Source organism: Diorhabda sublineata, chromosome 8, assembly GCF_026230105.1.
Source record: "Diorhabda sublineata isolate icDioSubl1.1 chromosome 8, icDioSubl1.1, whole genome shotgun sequence".
NCBI classification, from domain to species: domain Eukaryota; kingdom Metazoa; phylum Arthropoda; class Insecta; order Coleoptera; family Chrysomelidae; genus Diorhabda; species Diorhabda sublineata.
In genome coordinates this window covers 23,596,936-23,624,265 of record NC_079481.1, presented here as the reverse complement: position 1 = coordinate 23,624,265, position 27,330 = coordinate 23,596,936, and the positions used below count along the sequence as shown (strand labels likewise).

General features: G+C 30.9%; 1 protein-coding gene across 1 annotated transcript in view; it reads left to right on the top strand.

Annotated features, from left to right (window-relative positions):
- Positions 1–26,637, top strand: part of LOC130448126 (serine/threonine-protein phosphatase 6 regulatory ankyrin repeat subunit A-like) — a 44,329-nt gene extending 17,692 nt beyond the window's left edge. The window contains exons 15-19 of the mRNA XM_056785343.1: positions 2,356–2,443; positions 4,062–4,291; positions 5,569–5,731; positions 7,470–7,660; positions 11,372–26,637. Coding sequence (XP_056641321.1) covers positions 2,356–2,443; positions 4,062–4,291; positions 5,569–5,731; positions 7,470–7,660; positions 11,372–11,496 — 797 coding nt within the window. The 3' untranslated portion in view covers positions 11,497–26,637. The remainder of the gene's footprint in view (positions 1–2,355; positions 2,444–4,061; positions 4,292–5,568; positions 5,732–7,469; positions 7,661–11,371) is intronic.
- The last annotated feature ends 693 nt before the right edge of the window (positions 26,638–27,330 follow it).

The following is a 27,330-nucleotide window of genomic DNA, read 5'->3' as shown; positions in this document are numbered from 1 at the left end:
TGCTGACATTGTCGCATGTGTGTTGCCGGTTACTAACGCAGAAGCGAATGAAGACGAGGAAGAAGGGGGTGAAATTGATGAGAATAACTACAATAAACTATGGTTATAATACTTTAATATGTATAATAAAATCTGTGTTTTTCAAAAAGGGAGGTTTGAGTGACAATATAGTCAAAAAATTAAGAGTAAGTTTCTATGTATAACCGCATTGTTGATTCTTTACCTTTAATTCGTGAGTTTTGTTGCGCGAATCTTACAAAATTACCTACATAATGTATGAACTTACCAAGATATGTACCTACTTTTACGGATTTTACCTCATTTAATTTTGATTATGTATTAATGTAAGAAAAAAAAATTGTTATATACCTAATTGTTATTTAAATAGAAAATACATACAATAATTTGATAAAAATGTGCTAACATTTATTAGTAGTTGTTCGCTATAACAAAATGAGTATTTAATGTTGTGAATGAAAAAATTTGTTTACTTGTTTATAACGAATTTTAGACCAACCTAACCTCAACATAATAAACCTCAGTTCAACGAATTACGTGATATAAAGATTATTTATCTCTTGCACTGTATATTCTGTACTTACCTGAAATAGACAGAAGATATAGGTACTTGGAGGCTGATGAAGAAAGTTGAAATGCCAACCAATCTATTGTGTAAATAATAATTCATTTGGTTATTTAGATAAAAATTTGCTGATCATTAAAAATATAACAATAAAGAAAAATTTGAGAAAAACTGTATTGCCTGTATCAGTATAATGATTTCAATTGGTTTTGAAACTTTCTGTTTTAGGTAGCCCCTACTCAAAAAAAATCTAAATTTGTTACATCGGATAATCCTATCCATCATAAAGGAAAATATTTATCAATAAAATGTGTGAAGTACAGCCATTAAGCTGAAAACACATTTTAGGCCTTTGATCCAAAGGAAGCTCATCTAGTTCAGGTATAAAAAAAGTTGCCAGTGAATAAAAATATATTTCCATATTCCTCAAAATTAAGGTACCTAGTAAAATTGCATACTAGATATATTTTTAGAAAATCAAGCTAAATCCTGTAACGAGGATTTTTACTAATTCAATATAGATTTGTCGCAACGATTCTAGTTATCTGTCTCATTGAATGTGTTAATTTTGTCGTTCTATTCTAAATGATGCTGCTTTCATCAAATAGTTGATTTTATAGTTGTATGAAGCCTACCAATCAATTTAGAACATATACTTTTTGGTTACTAGATTACTATTACATTTTTATACTAGCTATGACCATTCATTGGATCACAAAAAATTGACTATAAAATGATATTTAAAAAATTAAAGTGAACTAATTTTAAGTATAAGATAGATTTTTTCAATTATCGATTCCTGTTAACAAATTATTTGTTAATTGTGTTACAATTTATTATTCAATCTTTAATATTCTGTCTCTTTATGTACTATTCTTATATACAATGCGGTCCTTATATATGGAATAAATTCAATTTTAACTTTATTACATACTATGTGAAGAAAACATGAAACGGTCGATCGAGGGGGTGCTGGAGGGGGATAGTATTTTCATACTGTAATTTATCAATTTAAGAATAAAAATCGACCCGTTTCAGTTTTTCTTCACAAATTACATAATAACGCTAAAATTGAATTTATTCCATATATATGGACCACATTGAATATACTAATCCCACATAAGATAGTTTCAAATTAATTTTTTCAAGAAAAACTAATTAATTTGTAACTACACTCGTGATACAAGATTTAAATTGTTGTTTTGAAACAAAGGTTCCAAATCAGTTGATTGCAACGGTCTGGCAACGTTTAACAGCGGTGAGCCGCATACGAAGTGACTCGAATGAAACTATTTTGCAATCGGTTGTACGTGACCATGACTCTGCTGTCTCTGTTGCGTTGCAGGTATTGTTTAATTTGATTATCATATGTTTATTTTGTTTTCGATACGACTGATCAAGAACTGAACCTCAAATTTGTGGGAGAAGTGGAAAAACGGCTTTTCATCGACATCCGATAAAAAGCTATAAACGTTCTGTCTGAGATAGTTAGTTCTTGTGCTGCTACGAAAGTCTTAAAGTTTGGGATGGATGGATAGATACAATATTCTCTATGTACACTGCGTCGTCTGCGATATTGATAATAATCAATGAAATCTTCCTCATCTAAGTTTTCACTGCGCACCAACTGATTTAATACTGATATGAGTCGTACCCGTGTGTTCTCAAAAGTTTTTTTTTGCAAAACTGTTGCAAGATCAACTGGTTTGCAACCTTTATTTCAAAACAGTTTCATTGTGTGCGGTCGACTTTACTAATATAAATTGTTTTAGGCTATGCAAATTGTGTGGAATATTTATTGGAAAAAAAAATTTTTAAAGAGCTGGAAGAAAATTCTTTCTCGCCTATTCACTGCGCTACGTAAGTAGTACATGCAATAACCTCACAAATGAAATTTTTCTTTAAGCAGAATTTCAACAATTCCTCTCTTTGAATCATATTTCATATTTAACTCAGTAAGAACATTTTTTGCAAAATCTGAGGTCAGAAACTAATATTATAATATTTCAAATCTTTTAGGTTTATCATTATTTGTCACATAATTATGCAAATTTTATAAATAAATGTTAGTATTTAATTACACCTTCTAACAGTCTTTAAATAATATCCAGATTTTTCTTATATATATTTCTAAACTTCTTTCCTAAAACTGTACAAAAACTGTTAATTATGTACGGTTTATGACTTATTGTTTGTCCACCTTATAGATATGGAAAATAAACTTTGTTTAGTTTGGATATTTCTTCTTCAGTTTCACCTGAATATTTTTTTCGACGTCGAATTAGGACTTTTTTCTCTCTGGCAAGTCCTTTCATGGCCTTAAGAGTTTTCCTTTTTTTATCCTATTTCCACTACCTGGTCAATCCATTGTCTTCTTGTTTTTTCTCTTTGCTTTTTCCTTGGTCTATCTTGCTTTCTCTATAACTCTTTATTATGTTAACCATGACCAAAATGAATAGCACCTTTCTGTTTCTTATGTGTCTTTTCTTACTTTCCCATTTTTCTCCTTCCTGGATTCACCTTTCTATCAATTTTCTGGTTATATGTATATTGTCGCTGGTTTACCTGTCAAGATGAAAATCTTGTTCCTCTTCTAAGATATATTCCACATATTCCCTCAATCTTCTTTCTAAAACTTTGATGTAGACTTTAAACGAGGTTTCTTTAATCTAACATATCAATCTGTAATTTTCACAACTTATTTGTTTTCCATTTTTGTTTATGGAAATATTTTTTCTTTACATATTTCTGTCCCTAATCTCTCATTTATTTTATAATTTATGGTGTTATTCCTCTCCGCAATTTTTTTTTTCATTTTTATTTAGTTTTTTGCATTTTCAATTTCTTTCTCTTTGGCTATTTTTCTAGTACCTCTGCTTCATTTCTATCTTATATTTTCTGGTAATACTTTCATACTTATCTTTCCTTGTTTCTAGAACATATTTTTGTGATGATAATTTTTATTGTATCTTTTTTTCTTTTCATTCCATGAATCCCTTTCTTCTTGTGCAAAATGTTTTATTGTCTACATTTTGGGTTGCATTTATTTTTTTTTCAAAATCATTAAAATTTACTGTTTTGGCTTTTCAACTGTTTCTATTGCTTCATTCCTTTTCCTGTTACGTTCTCCTTTGTTTTCTTGTGTTTAGTTAGTATGTATATATATATATATATATATATATATTTAATATCCCATTTTCTTCATTTTCCTTTATCATTTAACGAATCCATTCTTTTAATATGCTTATTATAATGTTTAAACAAATACTTTTTCTGTCATCTTAGTTAAATAACTATTTAAATATTAATCTTTAGAAATAATGACTAAAACTTGAGTTATATTCATTTAAAATATTTAATATCAAGAAATCAACATTTTATTGTTAATCTTCTAAATTGTAACATTCACAATCAGTTTCAGTTTTCAATCTCATTCATATCTAGGGATGATTTGGCAGATGCTTAAATATTTGTACAGTTTTTCAGGGTCAGATAAGTGCCTAGAATTATTAGTCAATTATTTTGGAAAGCAAATAGTTAATTTGTCGGACCGTAGAAAAAGGACGCCATTACATATAGCAGCTTTACATGGTCATGCTGAATGTGCCAAATATTTGATAGAACAAGGTGCTAATATTGAAGTTTCTGATGAGGAGGGTCGAACGCCTTTCATAGCTGCTGCTCAATATGGACAGACTCAAATTGTTGGTATGTACTAGAAATTAGAAAATAATTTCAAAAATATATTAGATTACTAATAATTAGTAAGATTGCTAAACTATTAATATATTTTTCAAGTTTCAAAAAATGGGACTGGATTAATTTCAAGTTGATTCAGGAGGTACTTGATAATCATTATTCAAAGTTGGGATCGCCCGGATTCTGTATTTGTTTGTCTTAGAAATAGTAGTAATTACTTATTACATCACTCAATAAATTGTGTGACATACACACAAATAGCGCCGCCATTGTCAAATCCATATGACGTTTATGAAGTACCAACCTTCAAAATACTATGTCTAAAATTTCATGACATTTCGATTAAAACAGACAAGTGATAGCCATTTAAGTGAAGCAACTTTCGTCATTTTCAAAATAATAGAATCTAAACAATTTCGTGTGTTAACTTATCATTACTTCTTGATGAAAAAAATATATACTGATACCGATGTTGGTGAATGTTCTGGGTCGTTTAATTGAGATAGTTACTCCAGAAAACATTAAAAAAGTCCAAAAATTAATTATATTTAATCGTAAATTAAAATTGCGTCAGATAGCTGACTAAAGTGGGTGACGTTTTTACTCACATTCGATCAAAAACAACGTGTTGATGATTCAGACCAGTGTTTGGCCATGTTTACACGTAATAAAACAGATTTTTTGCGTTAATATGTGACAATGGATCAAACATGGATCCATTACTTCACCCCGGAATTAAAACGATCATCATCTAAGCGGACTGTACACGGTAAAACACGTCCGATGCATCCAAAGGCACAACAGTTAGCTGATAAGGTTATGGCTTCAGTATTTTGGGATGCGCATGGAATATTGTTCATCGACTATCTCCAGGAAATAGAAACAATGAAAAGTGACCACTACATAGAATTGTTGGATTGTTTGAATGCAAAAATCAATGAAAAACGGCCTTATATGTCGAAGAGAATACCACCAAGACAATACACCGATACAAAAGTCGATGGCAACGATGGTTAAATTGTACGAATTACACTTCGAATTGCTTCCTCATCACAGTATAATTCAATTTAAATGAAGAGGCAATTGCAGAAACTGAAGCCTATTTCGAGGGAAAAGACAAATCTTTCTAGAAGCACAGCATCGAGAAGTTAGAGAAGCGTTGGAATGATTTATTGTTTTCGAAGGGGACTACATTGTTGATTAAAATCGATTTTTTCAAAATATGTGTTTTTCTTAGTTAGTCATACTACTTATTGAGTGATTTATTGATAATGTTTTTGTTTCAGAACATTTATTAACTTGTAAAATTGACCCTACTACTTGTGATAGACTTGGCAATACCGCGTTGCATTGGGCATGCTTGAAAAAGCATAACCAGACTGCCTTATTAATTTTAGAAGATTGTGAAGGGGATACAGTTGTCAATATAGCAAATAACGATAAAAAAACGTAAGTCAAGTTACTAAAACCTTGTCGGCAAATATTATAAAAAATAATATCTTAGAATTTCTAGAAGCGTTGGTGATATTCATACTGAACGCAAAATATACTGCAAATACATCAATATGCTGTCTGGTCCCAGGTTCATAACTGGTAGTGATATAATCAGTGTTGGTGTCATGGTAGTAAATGGTGTGTTCAGTATTACAAAACTGTCATTTCGATTTGAGAATTGATTTGTAAAACATGTTAAAATTTCTCACAAAAAAGGCTGAATGTGGTAATATCAATTATTAAAAATTGAAGCAAGTTTACTTTTAAACAGTTGATATTAGCAATAATTTATTGTGCTGATACTGCTTTAAGGACCCCTTTCCTTCTTTGTTTCTTTTCAGATGTCGGATTAGGACTCATTTAAATTGAAATAGACAATGAGAATGAGTGCCAATCTGTCGCCTGACACGTAATAAGGATAAGACATGAAGAAGAAAAAATGTTCATAAAGCATTACCTTTATCACTATCTTAGTCACTATCAGCCCTAGAAATTAATGTATATTATTCTGGATCACTTTGTGTATCTAGAAATTTCCTTACTTTGTTGATGTCTTTGGAACTAATACCAAGTAAAGTCGCTCAGTTAAATAAGGTTTCTTTTTGTTTCATTTATTATTGATGTTATTTCATGTTATCATCTGCACCATCCCATAGGAATATAGGTATTGGTGGGTGTAGGTTATTATGTCACCTTTCATTTTGATTATCAATTATATCAAGGATTTTCAAAAATTATTTCCTTAGATTTTTTTATACAAGAAGATGCTTGTGTAATCATGTTATATATATGACTGTTTTAGATTTACCTTAGCTCAAAGGTATACTTAATTTGCTATAATTAATTGAATTTCTGTGGATAACAATAGAAATTAATGGATATAGTAATTTCTATTCAATTAATAGCGAACATAATGGTTCACGAAAAAATGTCGTCACTTTTACTGTGCACATAATCTACTTAGCGAATTATTCTATATTTATATGAGATGGAGGAAGATGGTAACATGAAATCTATTATCCTTATTTTCTATAATCACTTACAAAATGCGAAGTCCCGAATCAAAACTATTGCAGACATTTAGAAGAATAGAGTTCTCAATTTACCCTTTTGAAGGGTTATATCTCCTTCATTATTCAGTTCTACAGAAATATGTACAGAATCCTGGCCAAGTGTTTTGATGAATTGACTCAAGTACATATATATTTTTTCTTTTATTGACCCATTCTCAACACTTTTTTGACATCATATAAATTGTTCCCTTTACCAAATTATTGAAATCTATTTGTAAACTTTTGTGGTTGTCAAAATGGGGCAATCAGAACTCACCTTTAGAGGAGAAAATTATCAAAATAAATATTCTCTTTGTGACAATATCTTGCACGTTTTAAATTTGATTATAACTGTTAATCTTTATGACCATGTAATTGTAACTACAATTATTAAACTTAGAGCATATATAAACCTATTTTTATTACATATTTATACCATTCTATGTTTGTAAAATGTTTTTTTTTGCATGTAAGATTCAAAATTGTTTTGTTTTAACACTTTTTTTTGTATTTATATTAGAATTATTCAAATTAGATTTGCAGCATCATAATTTTGTCTCACACACAACTTTTTCAATAGATTTATATTTTCTAATTACAGTATAGTTGTGGAATCCCTTAATATATTTTCTATGTTGTAGCCCACTCCACATTTCTGCAAGAAATGGTTTAGTAGATATAACTCGGGAGCTATTGAAAAAAGGTGCATCTGTCGTAGCTGTAGATAATGAAGGAATGACACCTGCTCTAAGTTGTGCTCCTAATATTAACGTCGCGCGATGTTTGGCCTTAATTTTCCAGACGTTTCCTTCCATTAACACAGGGGAAGGAGGTAAGTTCCATCGCCACCTTGTTATTTCATAAGCAATCACAAAATTTTATTATTAATAAAACTGCTGTGTAGAAGATTGGTTAGTGTATGACTTCTGTTCAAATAAGGCTTCATAATGGGTTTACACATATTGGAAAAAATATTACAAAACATCAATCTATAATTTTTAACTAACTTGATTAAAATCTACCAGTGTATACTTTATATCAAACTACACTTTAACGATAGTGTAAGGGAAAGTGTGAATGAGACTTTAACTTTGGCTCATGTTCAGTCTCCCTGATTAATAATAAGTATTAAGTTAAAGCGCGGTAAACTGAGATTGTAATTCTTAAAAATGTGAACATATGTTGAAAAAATTGTTGGAAATACATTCAACCCAGTATCTATTTCATAAGGAAAATATCAAAGGGATGTTTGAAATTATGATACAAAAGAGTGGAGTAGAAATTGAGTGAAGTGGTTAAGTTTATTATAAATATCTTTAGTTTCTTATTTCTTAGACAGTTTATATATTATTATGTTTCTAAATCGTCTTGATTTCAGGTCTCTTCGGTTATAAAATTAGTTTTTCTTTTAATTTTTGAGAGATAGCTAAAAATTGTGACGTTTCGACTACTTTTAGTGTTTCTGAAAATATTCTTATAAATTCATCCTATTTACTATCAAAATTTGAACTAGATATTAATCAAGTTGATTGATGATGTTTCATTGATATTGTTGTGTGATGTATAATTTCGAAACTAATCCACCTAAACTCCCATGTATAATATTATATCAATATCCTCCCCAAAAATCTCCTAGAATATATCCTAAAATTACGTCAAAACGCCAATTTATTATTTAGTGTCTAATTGTCAAAACAGATTAATCGTGATGTGGTATTGTTATCAACACATTTCACCCATTTAACACTTAAGAGAAATTATACAAATACATCCACACCTTATAATAATCACTCAATATCAATGACTTTATTAATTTTCGATATCATCCATTGCCAAATCTCTGGAATTTTATTTTCCCGGCCATTCTTCCTACTATTTACTTTCTGTCTTCTTAAGTTGCTTTTGGGTAGTTGTGGTTAGATATTATAGAGCCAATAAAAGCTCATTAATTTCTTTACATATTTGAAAGATAACAGGTAAAATCCCAGCTAGAGTATTAATTAATTTTTCTGTTTAGATCTTCCGAACCAACCCTGTCCTTACCAAATCTTCTCCCTAACAAAAGAAACTAAGGATGAATATTGTCAGGCTTCCATTCCGGAACAACAATTTAAGTATCCAGTGAAAAAATGTATTCCAAACACACAGAGAAAAAATCCAGTTCACATAATTACTGAAGAAAATTCCGATTGTTTTATAAAAGAAAATGAGGATGTAAGTGACACTCATGTGGATACTACCCCTGAAAAGTTGGGAACTAATTTACATAAATCACAGAGTTGTATGTCTCTAATAAACTCCAAGGAGCTTAAATTGACTTCATGTAAAAGGAAACCATGTAGGGAGTGTTTGAAATTGCAACACAAATGTCAGGAATGTAGCTTAAAATTGAATTTGAAAAGACATCTTATTGGTAAAACTTCTCGTGAAGATTTCCAGAATTTTATCGCAAAATGTTTGACAGAATCGACTCCAGAATATCAGCTTTTATTTAATAGCAGTTTAGAGAGTGTTGGACGAGAGTTAGGTCTAGAAGAACGGATATTCAAGTTTGATAAAAGTAAACCTAGCTATTATCAAAGAATGCTCATAAATAGACATAAATTACATGCAGCAGCCAAGAAAAATAAGACCAATAAATCTGAAATATCCACGAAATCTGAATTTTTCTTTAAAAACGATCCGGTAATAACGCAACTGATACAAAATTATATAAATGCCGTCCGAGATAATACTGGACATTTTTCAGGACAATCATGTACAGATGAAAAGTCAAATGCATTAAAATCATCAGTATCTCAACCAATCATTCAAGCTAATGAAAAACATACAAAATTGGAAAAAAATAGGAGTGAAACTCATATCGGAATTTCTAAACAGATGGATTTTGATGATACTCACAAAAGCATGGAAAAAATGTTTAGTAGCTTTGAAGCAGAATACAGTTTACTTCAGAGGAAAAAGTCAAAAGCGGAGGCGGCTTGTTGTATTATTTGAATAAAATATTAATAATTTAGCCGTAAAGTATTTCAGTTGAAAATAAAAAAATAGAATATCATTAATCGTAAGATCAATTTGACTATTCTAATGAAACAAACCTAATTAGTATGACCAGAAAATTTAAAAAAATTGAAAAAATCAGTTTTTACGTAATTATAAATATAAAATGTCTAGAAACCTCATCATTTTTATACTGTTGGAGCTTTACATCCGCAAATTTGAGGAGGAAAATGTGCATCCGCATCATCTCTCTCTCTCTCTCTCTCTCTCTCTCTCTCTCTACTTTTCCTTATTTGCGTAAGGTCGACAATAACCGTGTCCAGACAGTAGTTGACATATGGTAAGAGGCGCGTAGTCCATCTACCTCATTGATTCGTCTCATACCTCTGCTGTCATTGTGTCCACTGTCACGACTCTCTTGATCCGTTGGTCTTTTCCTCGTTACGTATTCTTTTGTATATTTTCCTGCGTTCAAGTGCTAGCAGGTCTTCTGGGATGGTTACCGCAATAGCTAGTACTGCTGGTGGGCTTATCGGCTAAATGTACAATGGTTGTTCACTGTTATTTGGACGATGAGCACGCTATATGTGAAGACATTTCGGAGCACATGTCTACCTTGCTCCAAAACCGAATATTGGAGCATATGCGTATTAGTGGGGGTCAACGTGAATATAATAAATAGAACCCGTGATATTAAATATACAACAGATTTTCTTAATTATATTTTTGTTGTATTTTTCGTATATTGGTTATTTTGAACAATAAAATAGAAGCAATCTTAATACCACGGTGAATACGAAAATTGAAAAAATATATATATCAAGCATTGTATATCTTGAAAAATTTGCGTTTATTTTCCCCGAAAAATTTACCATTTTCACCCCTCGAATTACCCCCTGTATCCACTAGGGTGTCAGCCTGCTTGGGAATGTAACTAACGACACCAAATGAATGTTTTGCGATGGAGAAATTCCATATTACCGATAATTGTGAATTTTCGGCTCTAGTTCTCCCACTATAATACTGCAACCTTCCTGAACCAAAGCAGTAGCTCTCGTTACGTTGGTTACAGAAGGATCTATAATATATTTCAAATCATTATTTGAAAAGAAATATTTATACATTTTATATCATATCCTGATTCTGATAGTAATCTCATAGTCCTCTATGTGAACTAGTCAAACTCTTAAAATTGTTATTATCACAATAAGAATAAAAGTTAGAATATGATGTTGTTCTTAAACCCTTACAAATTTGAGAAATTTCTATCACTGATTACTGAAAATGAATAATTGTTTAAAAACACTTTTCATATTTAAAAATCCAACGTTTTTACTCTGAAACATTTATATCCCTCTCCACCTTTCCTACCAAACTAATTTTTAAAATTCCCTTTTAACTTTGTGAAATTTCGTGCATAGAGTAATGCACATGAATAAGTTTCCTTCTAAAAATCTATTTCTTTAATTTGTTATTTCTTAGAGTTTTTATATGTTTATGTTTCTAAATTTATTTGCTGACTAACTGTTTATATTTATTGCAGATACTGGGACTCTGGAACTATCAGGCACCGATGCTAGTTTACCTTTAAAATTGTCTATGTTGAACATATCTAAATTAAATTCAAAACCCGAATCTAACCATTCTAGTGAAAATGAATTTTATTAAATTTGTATAATTTTAGAAACAATTAAGATAATTTCGTTAAAATTGAACTATATCACAGAAGAAAGTTGTATGTGTACCTGTAAAATGGTATTGATTCAAAAGTCCAAAACATTAACGCACCATTTTTAAAATTTATTTTTATTTAACAAAGTAAATAAAAACTCTAGCTTTATTATAGTTATTCTACCATTTGTTACTGCATTTATTATAAATTGTCAAAACGAATCCAGGCTTTTATAGACATTCTCGAAAGAAAGTTTTTCACCTTTCCCGCGCATAACGCCTGGGATTGTCAATACAAGTTGTTATTAATTTTTAATCTCATTAATTTCAGATTTGATCTAATCTTTCCTGTACTTCTTCAAGGTTATTGAATTGGATTGCCTGTTAAAAATATCTCATTTTTTAACGGATTAAGGATTGTCATTTCGTGGTACTAATTTCAACCTTTTTTAAATAATTTCTGATAAACTGTGCAGCATACGGTCCGACATTATCTTGCATTAACACTTTCGCCGCGACTTTTAGGGAGTTTACTCAGGAGTGGCGATGTTTTTTGAAGATAAAATCGTTCTTTCAAATGTCAAAATGATATTGGTATATTCAAAAAGTGTATATACAGGGTGTTTTTACTTTTTTTATCCATGACGCTCATAGGAGCCATGCGCACCTGGCGACGAACTTCTTGCAGAGTGCTGACCGACTCCGATAGCAGTCATAACAAATTCTCAGTTATTTAGGGTAGGAGGTTTTAAAAACAATGAGAAAACTCAAATATCTCCATTTATAGCATAACCAAATGTAAAAAATGAAAAAATAACAAAAGTTGGAAAATAATGGTTCACCAACAACCAACATATTTCAATAAAAAACACCAAAAATTATAAAAGAAATTGCACTTATAGATATAGATTCCAAATTATAAACAAATAATTATTTTTTGGGACATAAACTTATTTATTTTTGGTATATTCCCTTCTACAGGTGAACTTTGGTGAGAAACATTCACCAACGCAAAATCCAGGTTGATCCGGACATTTTGCACAGTGGTAAATCGTTTGTTTATGTAACTTATTTTTGGATCATTCTCTGCAACGCTTCCTATTTACCCGTCCATCATTTCTAATTGAAGGGATTTTTGTTAGGACATGTAGCGACTTATCTCTTCTGACTGTTGTTTGTGATTCTATGTGTATAAGACTGCTCAAATCAGCCAATCGTATAGAGACATTTTTTGAACAATAAATAAGAATTCAACAACATCAGCTGAATAAAATGGATTGCTAATTTTTTGTACCAGCTTAGCGTTTTCCGTTCACTGGGATAGTAAAAATTCAGTTGATCTTGCCGATCAACACCGCCCATGTATTTATTGTAATGGAAAATGGGCTTGGTTTGTTTTCTATCACGTTTTCTGTTATGAATATACTCTATCAGATCGTTTCCATATTCATTACTGATATACAAAACATCTCTTTTATCTTTCCATTTTCCGATCATAATATGACTTGCATACTGAGCAACCGTCTCTCCTTCCATAATTTTTTTGTTATAACTGTCTTTGGATTGTTTTTCCGTTTAACATTGAAGTTACCAGTACAATATTTGCTACGTTTTGTTAGATGATTAACCAAATCAAATGAATTATAAAAGTTGTCCATGTAAACCGCAAGTCCGTTGCGCAAATAGCCTTCCAGTAATTCTAAGACAACCCTCGTTGTATGTCCTTTTCCTCTACTCTCGTCTATTGCCCCGGAATATACTAAAGATTTTAAAACCACTCCTGATGGTTCTGTGAGCATGTATAATTTGATACCATACTTATGACGCTTATTTTTAATATACTGACGGAAAAGTAACCTTTCACGCCATAATACCATCGATTCATGGATTGCGAGTTCATTCCCTGGATAATATATGGAACACACCTTATTATTGAAAAAATTTAAAACTGGCCGTATTTTGTATAATTGGTCTCTATTCTTTCCAGTATGCAATACTAATGCAATAAATGTTAGCAATTCTTCAAGGCTAAGCGGCTTCCATCGGATAATTCGAGATTTTTCAGAAATTCCTTCCCCACAAAAGATCTTTTCTGCATAATGGTTAATTTCATTCACTATTGAGTTGAGGAAAGTATCATCACAAATCTAGCGAAAATAGTCAATAGGCTCGTTATTTCCAGGGATTGGCACTAAAGTTCCGTTCGTTTGTTTTCAAAAATAGAAAATTATTCATGTTTGTAGGTTCATCACTCCAATCTGGAACTGTACCATCACGCCCATCTGCAATTTGTGGTTATTGTTTCGGGTTTACGACAGTTCCTAACAAAAAAGAAACAATTGTTCGCGATATAAAATAAATATAATGATAAATTGTATACCATTATCTTCATCTGTATCCTCCTCAGATTCGGAATCACCCTCTTCTAAATCAAAATCTGGATCACTCCGGTTACCGGAGTCCGGCATATTATACTCTTCGTCGCAGGAATACATCAAATAAGATAGCATTTTTTTGTCTGTGAACTTGTTTGGGTTTCTATATGATGGTTTGGGATTTTTGAACTTAGAGGATTGTTGCCCATCCTCAGCCAACTTGTATAGATACAAATTTTTGGAACTGCTGAAAATTTTTAATGTCCAAAGTCGTAAACTAGACGCTGACAAACGCACAAGCACACCTGTGCAACGCTGAGATCATACTGGCAAGTTGGATTGTTCGAGCGCATCCAGCTAACGAACGCTATGACCCACATGAGAGTCATGGGCAGCGAAAGTGTTAACAAGATATTTGCGGCAATATATGTAGCAAAAAGTACTACTACATACATTGTGTGTACCTGTAAGATGTCATAGTTCTAGTATTTATACTACTATTCGTGCTGCCATCTACCTTTCCAAACTACAATATTTTTCCTGTCCAAATATTGTATTTGGAATGAATATAACGTTCGTTGGATCCTCGAAATTCACAAATGCGTCTGTCTGCTGTACTTACAATATCTGAAATAAACACGTCAACTTGACATATTCTCTGTCAATCTAATTTTTCTGTTCTTCGAAAAAATGTAGTCTTCCTCTTTGGTCACCTATTGTAAATATATTTCTACCCCTTAATTATATTCTTTCAAGAATAATTGAATAGTTCAACACTAACAATGTACCTCTCGTATTTAAATTTGTATCACATGTCACAAATTGCTGTCAAAGAATCAAAATCAACCAATCTTGAATTGGTATATGATATATCTTCAACCACTTTAACTTACTTAGTATGTGTTGGGCACATACATCGTAAAATATCAATTTTGGCCTTTCATAATAAACAAATTTAATTTTTCAAACAATTTTTGTAATTTTGCTTGAAAGAATTAAAAACGCATGTGATGAATTTAAGCACTATAAAAACAGTTTATACCAGTCAGTAAAAAAAATTGATTTTTATTTAGGACTCTTAAAAATTAAAACCAAACATTTTATAATTTTCAAGCGGTGCATTAATTTTTTGAAAAGTGTACTCGGTTTGAAATATATTTATATATTTAGAAATAATGGATTACATGAACTAGATGACATTGTTTAATTAAAACCTGAGAATAAGTATATTCTAATAGGATCACATATTCTGTTATTTCTCTTATGGGTCTTTCGTTTTGTGTTTCTATAACAGCATTATTGTAAACATCAATGATTATAAGATATGCTTTGTTAATTAGTAGTCCTATTTTGATTTTTTACTTGATTATAATTCTAGGCAATTTTAATTTAGATCGAAAGGATTATTTTGGTGTCTTAAAAAATATGGTATTCACCTTTATGTTAGTAACTGGTGTTTGAATAGCTTAAGGAAAATTCAATTTTTTATTTTAATCTCTGGAATTGTCATTTTTTCAACTCAAAAGAAAGATAGTTATGAGTGCATTTAATTAATTTATTTTTTTAAAAAGCTCATCCTATCAACCACCCACAGTAAAAAGAAATAAATTGAAAATGGTTTCTATAAATGGATGCAACTAAATTTTATTAAAAAAAAAATAGAAATATCACATTTTTTTATAATTAATTAAATCTAACATTCAACACATTGTATGAGACTAATTGCTCATCACATACTGGCAGGTGGCAATTGGCACAGCTCTCAAGAGTCTTTCCTCGTATTTTTTTGACAAGGCATTGCACATTTGACAAGATCCTGTCACTTTTTTTCTTCCTGTTTTATCTTCTGGAACCACTGGACCAGTATTAATCTCGATTGTTTCTGCTAGTGCATGACCTACAATACTTCGTAGTGTAGCGTCTTCACTAACTGATGCATCTGAATGCATTGATAACAGAATGACAGCTTTATTTTTTCAGGTTTTTGCTGTGCCACATCTTTTTAATCTCAATTGAGAGATTTGGACAGTTTCTCCTGGTGTTTGCTAAAAACGTTATGAGTGTTCGGTACAGCTACATCGAAGAAAAGGACAAAATTGACTCTTCTATCGACCACCACGATGTCATTCTGTTATTTGTCACCTGTCTATCGATTATAACGGACCTATCGTAGTAGAATCCAAAATTGTCATCTTCGAACACCCTCTGCGGCTGGTACTTGAAATAAGTTGTATAAGTATTGAGACCAAACTTGTTGCCACTTTCTGGTGGATGATATTGCATGCTTGGTTATGCCGATAGTCAGTATTAACTAACACATTGCAAGCAGATGTTATATGTTGAATGGTCTCTAATGATTGTTGATATTTTTTGCATGGAGTTTTCGGATTCTTTATAACATTTTTCTTGCAGTTTTTCGTGTTAATAACTTGATCCTGGAGAGCCATCATGAAGCCTGGAAAGAAATCCTAGGTATTTGTAGGTTTTTTCGTTTTCCATTGCCTGTACGATATTTCCGTTGGGCAGTTGCACATTTCCGTTCATGACAATACTTTTAGCGATATGTAGAGTCTTGTCATTACCTGACACTCCAAACTCCATATGCATTATTATTATTATCATTTGTCACTAACTATTCATATTTCAAGAAAAAAATATTTAGAATTTTTTTAACAAAATATTTAATATTTAGATCTGTGGGTACCCCGGTATCAGGTAGGTTGTTAAAAGACGTCGGTAAAGTTGGTTACTAACATATGGGTTAAATATTGGTATTTCTACAATGAAGAATATTGTAGATTTTTTGTTAAATTAGTAACATTAAAAACGAATCAACGAATTAAATAAAATATTTATTTGGAAAGTATTATTTTCATACAACCAGCATTTTCCACTGAAATCGCTTAGACCGTACTTGGAAGGGCGTAGGCCTGGTTGTCAACTGCGTTGTGCCTCTATTAGGTGTAACAAGACTGTGTATTTACTACTTCATCTTGTCTAAGGATAACTTGTATCTTTGATCTGTTTCTTTTCATTGAACACATCCAAACATATTTGTTAACCTCTTTCTCTGTAGTATAGACAGTTTTCTGGTATTGAGCTCATCAGGCAAAAATATATTTTTTCTTTCTATATAAAAGAAATCTTACATGTTACCCCTTTCTTTCCGATTAAAACCTCTAGTTTCCGCCCATAGGAACCACTTACAGTTACTTCGGTGGAAGTATATGCCCGGTTTTCAGTTACTTTCCTGTCCCTCCCTTTATTTTTTGTGTGAATAATGTGCCTTATGGCTGTGTATGCACTTCTCTATCTTTCCTGCTATAAAATCAGGGAAGCTACTATATTTTCCACTGCAGGTACATACAATTTCCTTTTAGTAGCACATCTTGATAAGAAATAGGAAATTTTGATATTTTTATGATTGCTATAGCACAAAACTATTGGGTTATTCTTCATTAATCTATTATTGCAACTGTATTTACACATTTTCTAGACATGTTAGCAAAAGTTTTACTTTGATAGTTTTATCTAATAGTAATGATTTGTAGATTGTGTATCATGCCATTTTCATTAACTATAAAAACTATAATAAAATAAAAATCTGATTCTAATTACAGAGAATTAGTATAGATAAGAATTTATGTTAACATTGTCTAAATATCAAATTAAGTGAAAGTATTTGTGGCTATTTTCGAATATAGTTTATGTGTTGTAAAAATGTGATATTTTCGAAACTGAGGCGGAAAATATTTATTCATCAATATATATTTTGACCCATTCAAAGTATCCCTATTAGATATAAATACAATTGTCCAGCGCTTCTTTATTTAATCCCTAATCATTACAAAATGAGTCTTTTCAGTTGGGTATTAGGGAAATATCGTGTTTATGCGAAGGATATTAAAAAAACCGAATTTATTATTAAAAATTGATATAAAAAATGAGATGTTGAATAAAACTTACAATTTTTAATTACTTATAGAATTCAAATCAAATTTTGTAAACCTTTTTTCAACGGACTCAAATTAGGGTCCATCAAATTATAATAATTATAATGTGGAATCCTTATATTTTCCAAAAAAAAATCATTTTTTATTTACGGTAATTAAAGTATTGTATTGTACTTACAATGAAATATATGCCCAAAATTTTTATTATATTAGTTTGTTATGGCATCTTCTTCAATATATCAATTGTCAAATTAGAAAGGTTGAAATATGAAAATTTCAAAGTCGATAAACTTGATTAAATTAACATGTTTTTTGGCATTCAAATTGAAACCTTGAAAATACGAAAACGTATTTGCTTCATTTGTCTTTTTAATGTAAACTCCTCAATATTTTTATAATAAACTACTACTTAGTTCATAATAGAATATTTGGCGATCAAAAGCAATTAAGCACATATGCCTCCTGATAGGCTCGCCCACTTGACATTATCACAGGTGGATGTAGTTTAAAAAGCCGATCAGGCGCGTTGGCTTGAGCTTTGGGTTCCGATGCCAGATATAGACTCTATGATGATACCAGTTACCGAGTCAATGAAATCAAGCAGCTGTGCTTCCGTGAAACCGATATCGGGTTGTCTTGCTCGACTCACAGATAGCTGCAAATTCGATCGTCTCTCCGATTTAGCGTAGCCTAGCACTACACAATAATGTAGTTTTACTGCTTTTGGAGCCAACTCGTTGTTCAATAGGAGTTCTTGGTCACTTAACAGGCTTTGTCTGGTTCTCAGAGTTTGAAGTCTTGGGTGTTAGAGGGATGGGGGTTGTGGTAACCTCAAGATTCGGAACAGATAAGCCACAAGCCGTCTCTATAGCTTTGGTCTTCTTTCTCCTTTTTTTTGTCCGTACCACTGGTGTTGCAGCGTTTGAGCCGGGCCTTGTCAACTGTACTGGCCAGAGCTTCGACATCGGTAAGAACCAATACTTTGGGGGTAATGGACTCCGTGGTCCTTCTTTATTGCATGTTATACCCTGGTTGCTTCGTAGCAACATAAGGGTTACTTTGTTTCTATTAGCTAGCGCTTTTAGAGTTTGTTTGTACTACGCTAGTTTGGACGTACACTTAATAGCTTTCAGGATCTTCAAGGCAGCTAAGCTGTCTAAGAGTATGTGTATGTATATGTGCTTTCTGTAAAGGTTTCTATCCAAATACTCCTAAGCACATAGCTGAAAATGATAGTGATGTTCCTAGATGTATGGAGAGCTTGTATTATGGTCCGCAAATGCCCAATCCACCACTTTGCGCTAGCATCAAACCATCTGTAGATCAGAGTTATATATTTAGAACTTGCGGTGCCACGATTGGCGGTCATTGATTACCTTTTCGAATGGGAGGTCTATGTCTATCATGATGTGAATTTGGTCCATTGGTTTGTCACTGCTTTCTAGTTTTTAATTTTTTAAAATTCTTAGATGACCTGTCAGATTTCATGGCTGTAACTTTTCAGTCTGGATTAGTCTATGTTGTTTTACTAGGGTTGATCGAGAGCTGCCCTTCATAAACCCAGTTTTTAATTGCATTTTAGAGCTGTTTGCATCCTGGTAGAAATTATATTCATGTTTGCCTCATACTACTACAGCCATTCATTATAGTAATAGTGGAAGTGTTCCCGATTATTTCTGCCGTTACTATACGCTGTTGTAGAGTCTCAGTCCATGAAGGTTGTTGAAGCAATATCTTTGCTGTCAATAGCCTTTCTATATCTTTATCTAGGCAATCTAGTGGTCTTGTCTTTTTGATAATCGAATTGTTTAGTGAGAGCCGTTCTTTTGAGGTTTTGTTCTGTTCAAACCATAATTTGTATGATGTCTTATTGAAATACGATGAAATCTTTCGAATACAATGGTCCACAATGCCAATGCTCAAATGCGTCTCAATATGGCCCGTAAAGCTCAATAAGGGCCTAAAAAAAATTTGTTTTGACAAAATAGATAATTTTTTTAATTTATAAGCAGTAATTTTGTGCAAACAACTAATTTTATTGTTATTGTTCAAATAGTAGGGTCAGTAATTTTTTTTATTATCTAATGAATGTGCTTGCCAATTTTAAGACCTTGAATATTAAATTGACAATTTTAAATAAATCCATAGTATATGAATGTATTGTTACATACATCGTATATTTTTGTTTTATACCACTAACAGCAAACAGCTCGATAATTTTTATATTTCTGTTCTTTTGGGTAAAATGTAATACCATGTAATACCATTCTAATTTGACACTGTGTGTTTGTATTTCACTCAAAAACATGTTTTTAATGGACGTTTTTGGAATCATGAACTAGTTGAATGTTTGTATCTATATGAGAAGCTTAGGAGCTTATATTGAAAAAATACGAAATTAATTACCGCAGCTATACAATGAATAGAGTACTCGTTTTTTTTAAAAAGTATTAATATTTTTTTATTTTATAAGTACTTGATATGAAATGATGTCAAAAAGTAAAATATTTAATTAAAAGTGAAAAAATAACCAAATATTTAGTTGAAAATCGCTAAAATTTAAAATTTTCAACTCCGTAAGAAAACGATCTTCATTGGTATACAGTTGTGACGTCATAGGTTTAACACACATTGAACAGTTGTCTGCTTGATCATTACGACGTTATCATTGCCGGCAACGTAGCGTGTGCTGTTATAATACAGTTTTTATTTATTCGTTACGTATAAATAAAACATTTTTTTATATATAAGAATAAAGTGAATAAACCTTTTATCCGTTTAGCTCTCACATTATTACATAATCACGTTAAAAATTAGAATCATAATAAACTTAATTACTATAAAATATTCATATAAGTTAAATTTTAGTCTTATTAAAATGAAAAGATCCTGTCAAAAAATAATTACATCTTGTCGTCAAAGCAACAATTTCAAACCATTTTTGTTGTAGTATATTTTTGGCATCACAAAAAAAACTTTATCAGATGTTTTAGTCGTGGTATGTTCACGTTCTGCCACAAAACACGATTCATATACCATTTTTCAGATTATTCTAAGTTTAATAATAACGCTTATTCTAAAATTTTATATACTTTTTATCATATTGAACATAAAATTATTTTATACCTATGACGTCACGCAATATGGCGGTCTTACTAAAATGTTTAAACTACCTACAAAATGTCTGTATTTTCAATAATTTTTTTCTCTTTAAATATTGATCAAAGAATTTAAAAAAATATAATATCAAGTTGTATATAAACTATTCAAAACTATTTTTTGTCAAACCATGCAAGTACCCTATTATTTTTTTGTAATAATTTACATTTGAAGAGTTTAAAATGTGGTAAATAGTTGTAAATATTAGTACTTTGATTATAAGAAGTTGGTACTTCCAGTTAGTTACGTTAGTTTTGTCCACTACTCCATCTAGTCCTTTTATATTGTATAACTTAGATATTCAGTGTTTATTAGGTTGTAAATTTTTTAAATTTTTACAAAAGCATGTATAGTCGTTTTCTTAGATTATATCTTTTGTTAATAGTAGTAATTGTTTGTATATTACGCGAAGAATTGTGAAATACAGGGTATTTGTTTTACCCAATACAACTGTCTAATATATAATAAGAGTAGACAAAATTTAATGGTGCAGCTTTTCAAGAGATATTTCTTATAATTTTTGTTTGTAATATTATGAATCATTCTCATAATCTATTGAAAATTACTCAAATAATTTAAGTTAAACTTTATAATATATAAGTAAAAGCTCTCTTTCCAGTAATAACAAATCATACGCTCAGGCAAGGCGCAAATTGGGACAAGTATAGCACGTATGAGTGACACGACTCGTAAATGCTACACGGGCTGCGTGGTGATCCGCATATTAAAACACGCGTTTTCAAATGGGAAACGGTGAGTTTTGGATTTGATTGGCAGTTCGCAACTAGCCGGCATCAAAAAATGTTTGCCATTTTTCACAAACGAACAAAACAATTGTTGTTATTAAGCTTAAGTTCTAAATCTGAATCGGATGATGCTGAGGAGGAAATGTTTTTTTATTCCTTGATAAGAAAGAAATTTAAATCCACTAATAAATTTATCCTATCGAAGAGAAAAACCAGTAGACAATTTACAATTACAACTAAAATGAGTTATGTTTCCGAATTAATCGAAACCAGTATCGAAATCGAAAGTACATGAGATGATTCGTCATCTTTTAATTGTAAATCATTTGCAATATTACTACAAAACCCATTCTTCAGTTTCATCTTCAAATAATCACCATTTTTTGTATCGTAAAGCTCTCTCTGTTCCCTTACCACCTCTATGAACTTTTCTTATGCCATTTTTTCTAAAAAAAATTCATGAAAGATTTGCTACCATACATGTGGCACAGTAAACTGTATCTGAACAACGACGCGTGTCGTATCAGGTCGCGCTGGGTCGTCAATTTGCATCAATGTATTCAATCTTAAAATTACAAAGCTACGTGCTGTGCTGCTTCACCTCACACGTGCTATATGTGTGCCTTGCCTCAATCTAGGCTACCAACAAGTCTTGCCAATGACCTCTCATTTTTAAATATTTTTCTTGGAGAAATTTGACTTATTTATGTTAAAATTTATAGTAACTATTGAATAGAAAATATATATCCTGACAACCATCATAATATAACTATTTTTTCAGAGTATATTGAATGATATCAAACTTTAGCTATTGCTTTAGTCATTGCAAATAACCCAGTAATATTGATATTAGAATTAACATTAGAAATTTAACAAAACTTTTGATTCCAAATTCACAAGGTGCAAAAATATCAATCCAAACATATGTTTGTTATTTCCAATGAGAGATTTAGGAATCTCACTATTGAACGTAAAATTAGCCCTTGTCTTCAAGGATTTTTGATACTTATCATGTTTTAAGGGGTTATTCTGGTCTAGAAGCCTAAATTTTAGGCATTTCTGAATCTAACGTAAACAAATGAAAAACATTTTTACTACCCGGTTTTCTATATGATGTTTATTGATTGTTTAATAATATTAAAAAAATCAGAATTTTAATAAATTACAGGCCGGTGAAGTGGGAGCTACAAAGAAACGGTGCACCCTGGTAGACATGACATGACATTCTAGTCTTTGTAATGATCTGGAACAAAAAATTTGAAAAATATTTAAGCTGTAAAGATGTCGATATCGCATTGACCTTAGCCAAAAAATTCACAAAATAGCGTCGACATGAAAAATTAATTTTTTACTCCTTTTTTCACCTTTTCAAATTTTTTAAAAATTGAAATTTTTTACAATCCAAGGCAGTCGAGATCGGAGATATATAAAAAAGATTTCCACCGAATATCAAACGAATCGGTTGGGTACATATCACATCAATCACTTCAAAAAAAGTAGTTTCGAGTTTTAAGTAACAATTCCAGTAGAATAACTCTCATCCGACTTAGCTGCTACGGTACACAATCTACTGTATGTTCGTTTAAGAACACTCTTAAGGGTGTAAGCTTTGAAATTTGCAAAAAAATCAATTTTTTAAAATTTCTAGACCAGAATTCCACCTTAAATTGAGTATACACTATATTTTTATCTCAATCAGGTTAATGTCTTTTCATTTACCATTTTCGTCGTGCCGTTCAATGTAAATTCTTTCTACCTCCTAATCTTTATTCTATTCAAGTTCAATGTTATACTCATGATCCTTCTTTTTCTCTCTTGATTTTCCAGTTAATACTAATTTTCGAAGCATCTCTTTTTTTGAATTTCAATGAACATTTTTATTTAGTGTTATTTAGGATTTTTATACAACTGGTGTTCCTTCTTCTTCGCCATCTCGTCTCTATTCATATTCCCCCATAAATAGCTCGTAAATATCTTCCACGTTTGTTTCTTGTGTTATAGTTAGTATTCATACCTTGCAAACATAAGTGTGGTGATTCTGTCTTTGGTTGTTTTGATGAGTTCTTTGATTTCTGTATATATTTTCTCCAATATCCAAATCGGTAACGTTATTTGTTATTCCAAAGAAAAATTCTTAATCATTAGGTGTACTTTACGGATTGTTTTCTTTACATGACTCTTCTGTTCTGTAACCATATATTTTGGTCTACTGCAAAAAATTGTTCCCTTTAATAATATTAATAATAACAGGGCTAAAGTTGAATTAAATGGTGCTGTCGACAGACTAAGCTATTCCCGATGATGTTTCTTTATTCATTATAAGGCCCATCGATTTTTATTGTTGGATAAATCCATTTAGAATGGGCAATAAATTGTTTATATATTTTTTTTTTATATTATTTATAAATACTTATAAAATTAATTTACACGAGGTAGTTTATTATTCTGATACTACCCGAACTGATACCAAAAATAATATAGAAAATGATCTAGAAAAATTAAATTTTTAAATACAAAAATTTTAACTATAGTTTAATATAAGAATTTGATAATTTATCAAATAGTGAGTATTAAAACTGAGGTTTGGAATTTTGTCTAGCCTAATTTCTTAACTGTGCATATTTGAAGTAAATTATCTTATTTGTATAGATTGCTTTTTCTATACTGTTTTCTATGATTACTTTAATGTTTAGGAAAATGCGTTTATTGTGTTTTTGTTATATAATATATATAAATTAAAATGTTTAATCATACATATACATCATACATATACATCTTTGAAATTTTTTTATTACTAATTTAACTTTTAAATTGTGTTTTTTATAAAATATTTGTTTCTGTCATGTCAAAAGTATTTAATTAATTTAGCGGTCCAAACAAAATTACCTGACAAAGCAATAATAATAAAGCATCACAAAATGGTACCCAAAATGGAAATAAATGTATTCTGTATATACCCGGTTATATATTTTAAACGTATTTTAGCTTAACGACCTTGTAACTTCAAAATTCTATAAATTTAGGGGTATATTAACAATGCAATCACAAAATATACTAAGGCTAAAAACTTTCTATTTCCTATGAAATCGTTATGTTTTATGAATACCAATCTTATTTTTATTACTTTCATTCAGGTAAGATTGTTTTACATGCTAAATGACTAGAGTATAGTAATTGCAATCAGTTATACTTCAAATCCATGTCTTGGTTTCCTTTAACAAATAAGAAGGAAAGTTTGAAACTATTGAATTATGCTAAATTTTCATAACTTCGAAATGATAAGCTACTTCCATTTATCCCAGTATTGTTAACAGGCTACTCAACATCTTATCCCTTTGTGAATCTGGTAGAGTTAAATAAAGCAAATATGTCTCTCCATTGTAAATCTTGTTATCTGATTGATCTATTATTTTATCATATTACTCTAATCATAGTTCATAGCTTAGATAGTAAGCTGTTAAGAACCTTTGCGCTCATAACCCTCCTGCTCGTTGTGCCCCACTTGAAGGTACTAAAGGCTGTTGTCTTTATATATACTATATATAAGCCAAAATATTGAATATTAGAAATTGAGGCATAATTACAAAACTCAATCATTTGCTTTAGCATGGAAAATCCATTTGAATATTTTTAGTGGAAGTATCTTTCCATTTGATTAGTTCTGGAGTATTTAAACAATATATAAAGTTCTGTGTTTTCGTTTAACAATAAGGTCATTTTTTTGGACTAGATTGTGCAGGGTTTCCTCCAAATAAAGTCATTTGGCATGCAAACTTGCTGAATTTTACCACCATTTCTGCACCTCATACGCCACTTTGTTGTTTACTATCTTTTCTACTTCTCTGTAGTTATTTGAAGTATCCCTCTTTTTTTATAGGGTACTACCATTCACTTTACTTTCTTTTACTTCCGATTTAAAGTTCTCATTTATGTGTCTGTTATTCTAGAGATGAATTTATGACTGCCTTATTACAAATGAAAAAACTTCAAAGTTATCCTACTAATATTTCTAGATTACAAGGCCATCAAACAGGTCAACTCCCCTGCCTGGATGTTAGATACTTAGCTATTCAAATATATTCCTTATAGTATCGTCCATATTTTCTTGGATTTTCTTCTGATCCAAATTTCGGTAGATCTGTTTATTCTTGATAAGAGGCGTTCACTGCTTGCCTTGGGCTAGGTTTCTTTTTATTGCGCTTGGCAGTTTATCCTCATTCTGTAGATGCATAATAAGGATAAGAATGACTCTGAAGAGGTAAATCTTGGTCTTCAGCTACAGCTTGGATCGTCTTCTGCTGAGTTATTCCCAATATTCTTCATGTTATCTTTTTTTTTTGTCCACTAGACAGTCCATATGTAGGCGTCACGAGGAATACTGCTTGGGTCTTTCTTGAGCTGATGATGATCTTCCTTGTCACCCGCGAAAGGGTATTTTTATCTTACCCGTTATGGCTATCTCAAACAAAGTCAAATTAGTAATTAGATTTTTAATAAACGTATAACTGTAGAATGTTTTGTTTCCTCATTTGACAGGTGTGCCTGCTGCTAATAAATAAACAAATTTAAATATGTTGTATCTCGCAAACAAGAGCAGCAAAATTGGAATTTCTAGAACCGTTGGTGATATTCATACTGAACACACTGTTTACACTACACAGTGTTTTCAGTAAGAACAACTAATCTGTAATTATTCAGTAATTTTTCAACTTAACTGAAAATAATTGAGAAGCTGCTAGTATTCAGTTCGAAATAATTTTTAAATCTTGTCTTCACAATTCATGTTTCATTGGTTTAATATTTAATATAATTATTCACTTATCTCTTCTAATTATTGTTATCATGCATACTTATTGTGATGTTTCAGTTACTATTGAATTGTATTTTACACAATAAACATTTTTTTACGTATAATGGAACTATTATTTAATATATAAGAAATACACACTGTTTTCACTACCACTGCACCTACAGTCATAATTACACTGTCTGAGGTAAAGTAAAACCTAATGACTTGACTTACCTGTTTTATACTAAATTTTCCCACCAAGAAACCTTCTCCCGCGAAAATTAATTTCAGCGGGAAAACCTTCTTGGCGGGACTACTAAACTATACAGTGGGTTGTAAGAAATTGGCCATTTGTTCCTATTTAGGCTACTCTTACATTTAGCAATTTCAATGTTTCCAGATGCATTCAACTATATATTATTGGATACATTTTCAACAATTTTACATTATTAATTTTTATATCATGATTATGACTGGCTGCGTGATCGGCAATACTCGATTTTCCGATCCGTCCATATTTTAAATGTGTTCTTTAAACCGGACAATAACGGATCTCTTAGTTTGCCTAATATATCTCATGTCACAATCACCACAGATAATTGCATACATATCACTCCTTTCCAAATTTGGTATTTTATCCTTGGGATTACCCAACAATTGTTTTAATGTATTGTTGGATTAATAAACCAATTTAAAACCCACTCTGTTAAATATTCCTTTTGTATAAACAAGACTGAAAGGTATTAGAGCAAATTGTTCTTGTTTTTCATTTTGGATTTTGAACAAAGTGGTTTCACTTAGACATTTCT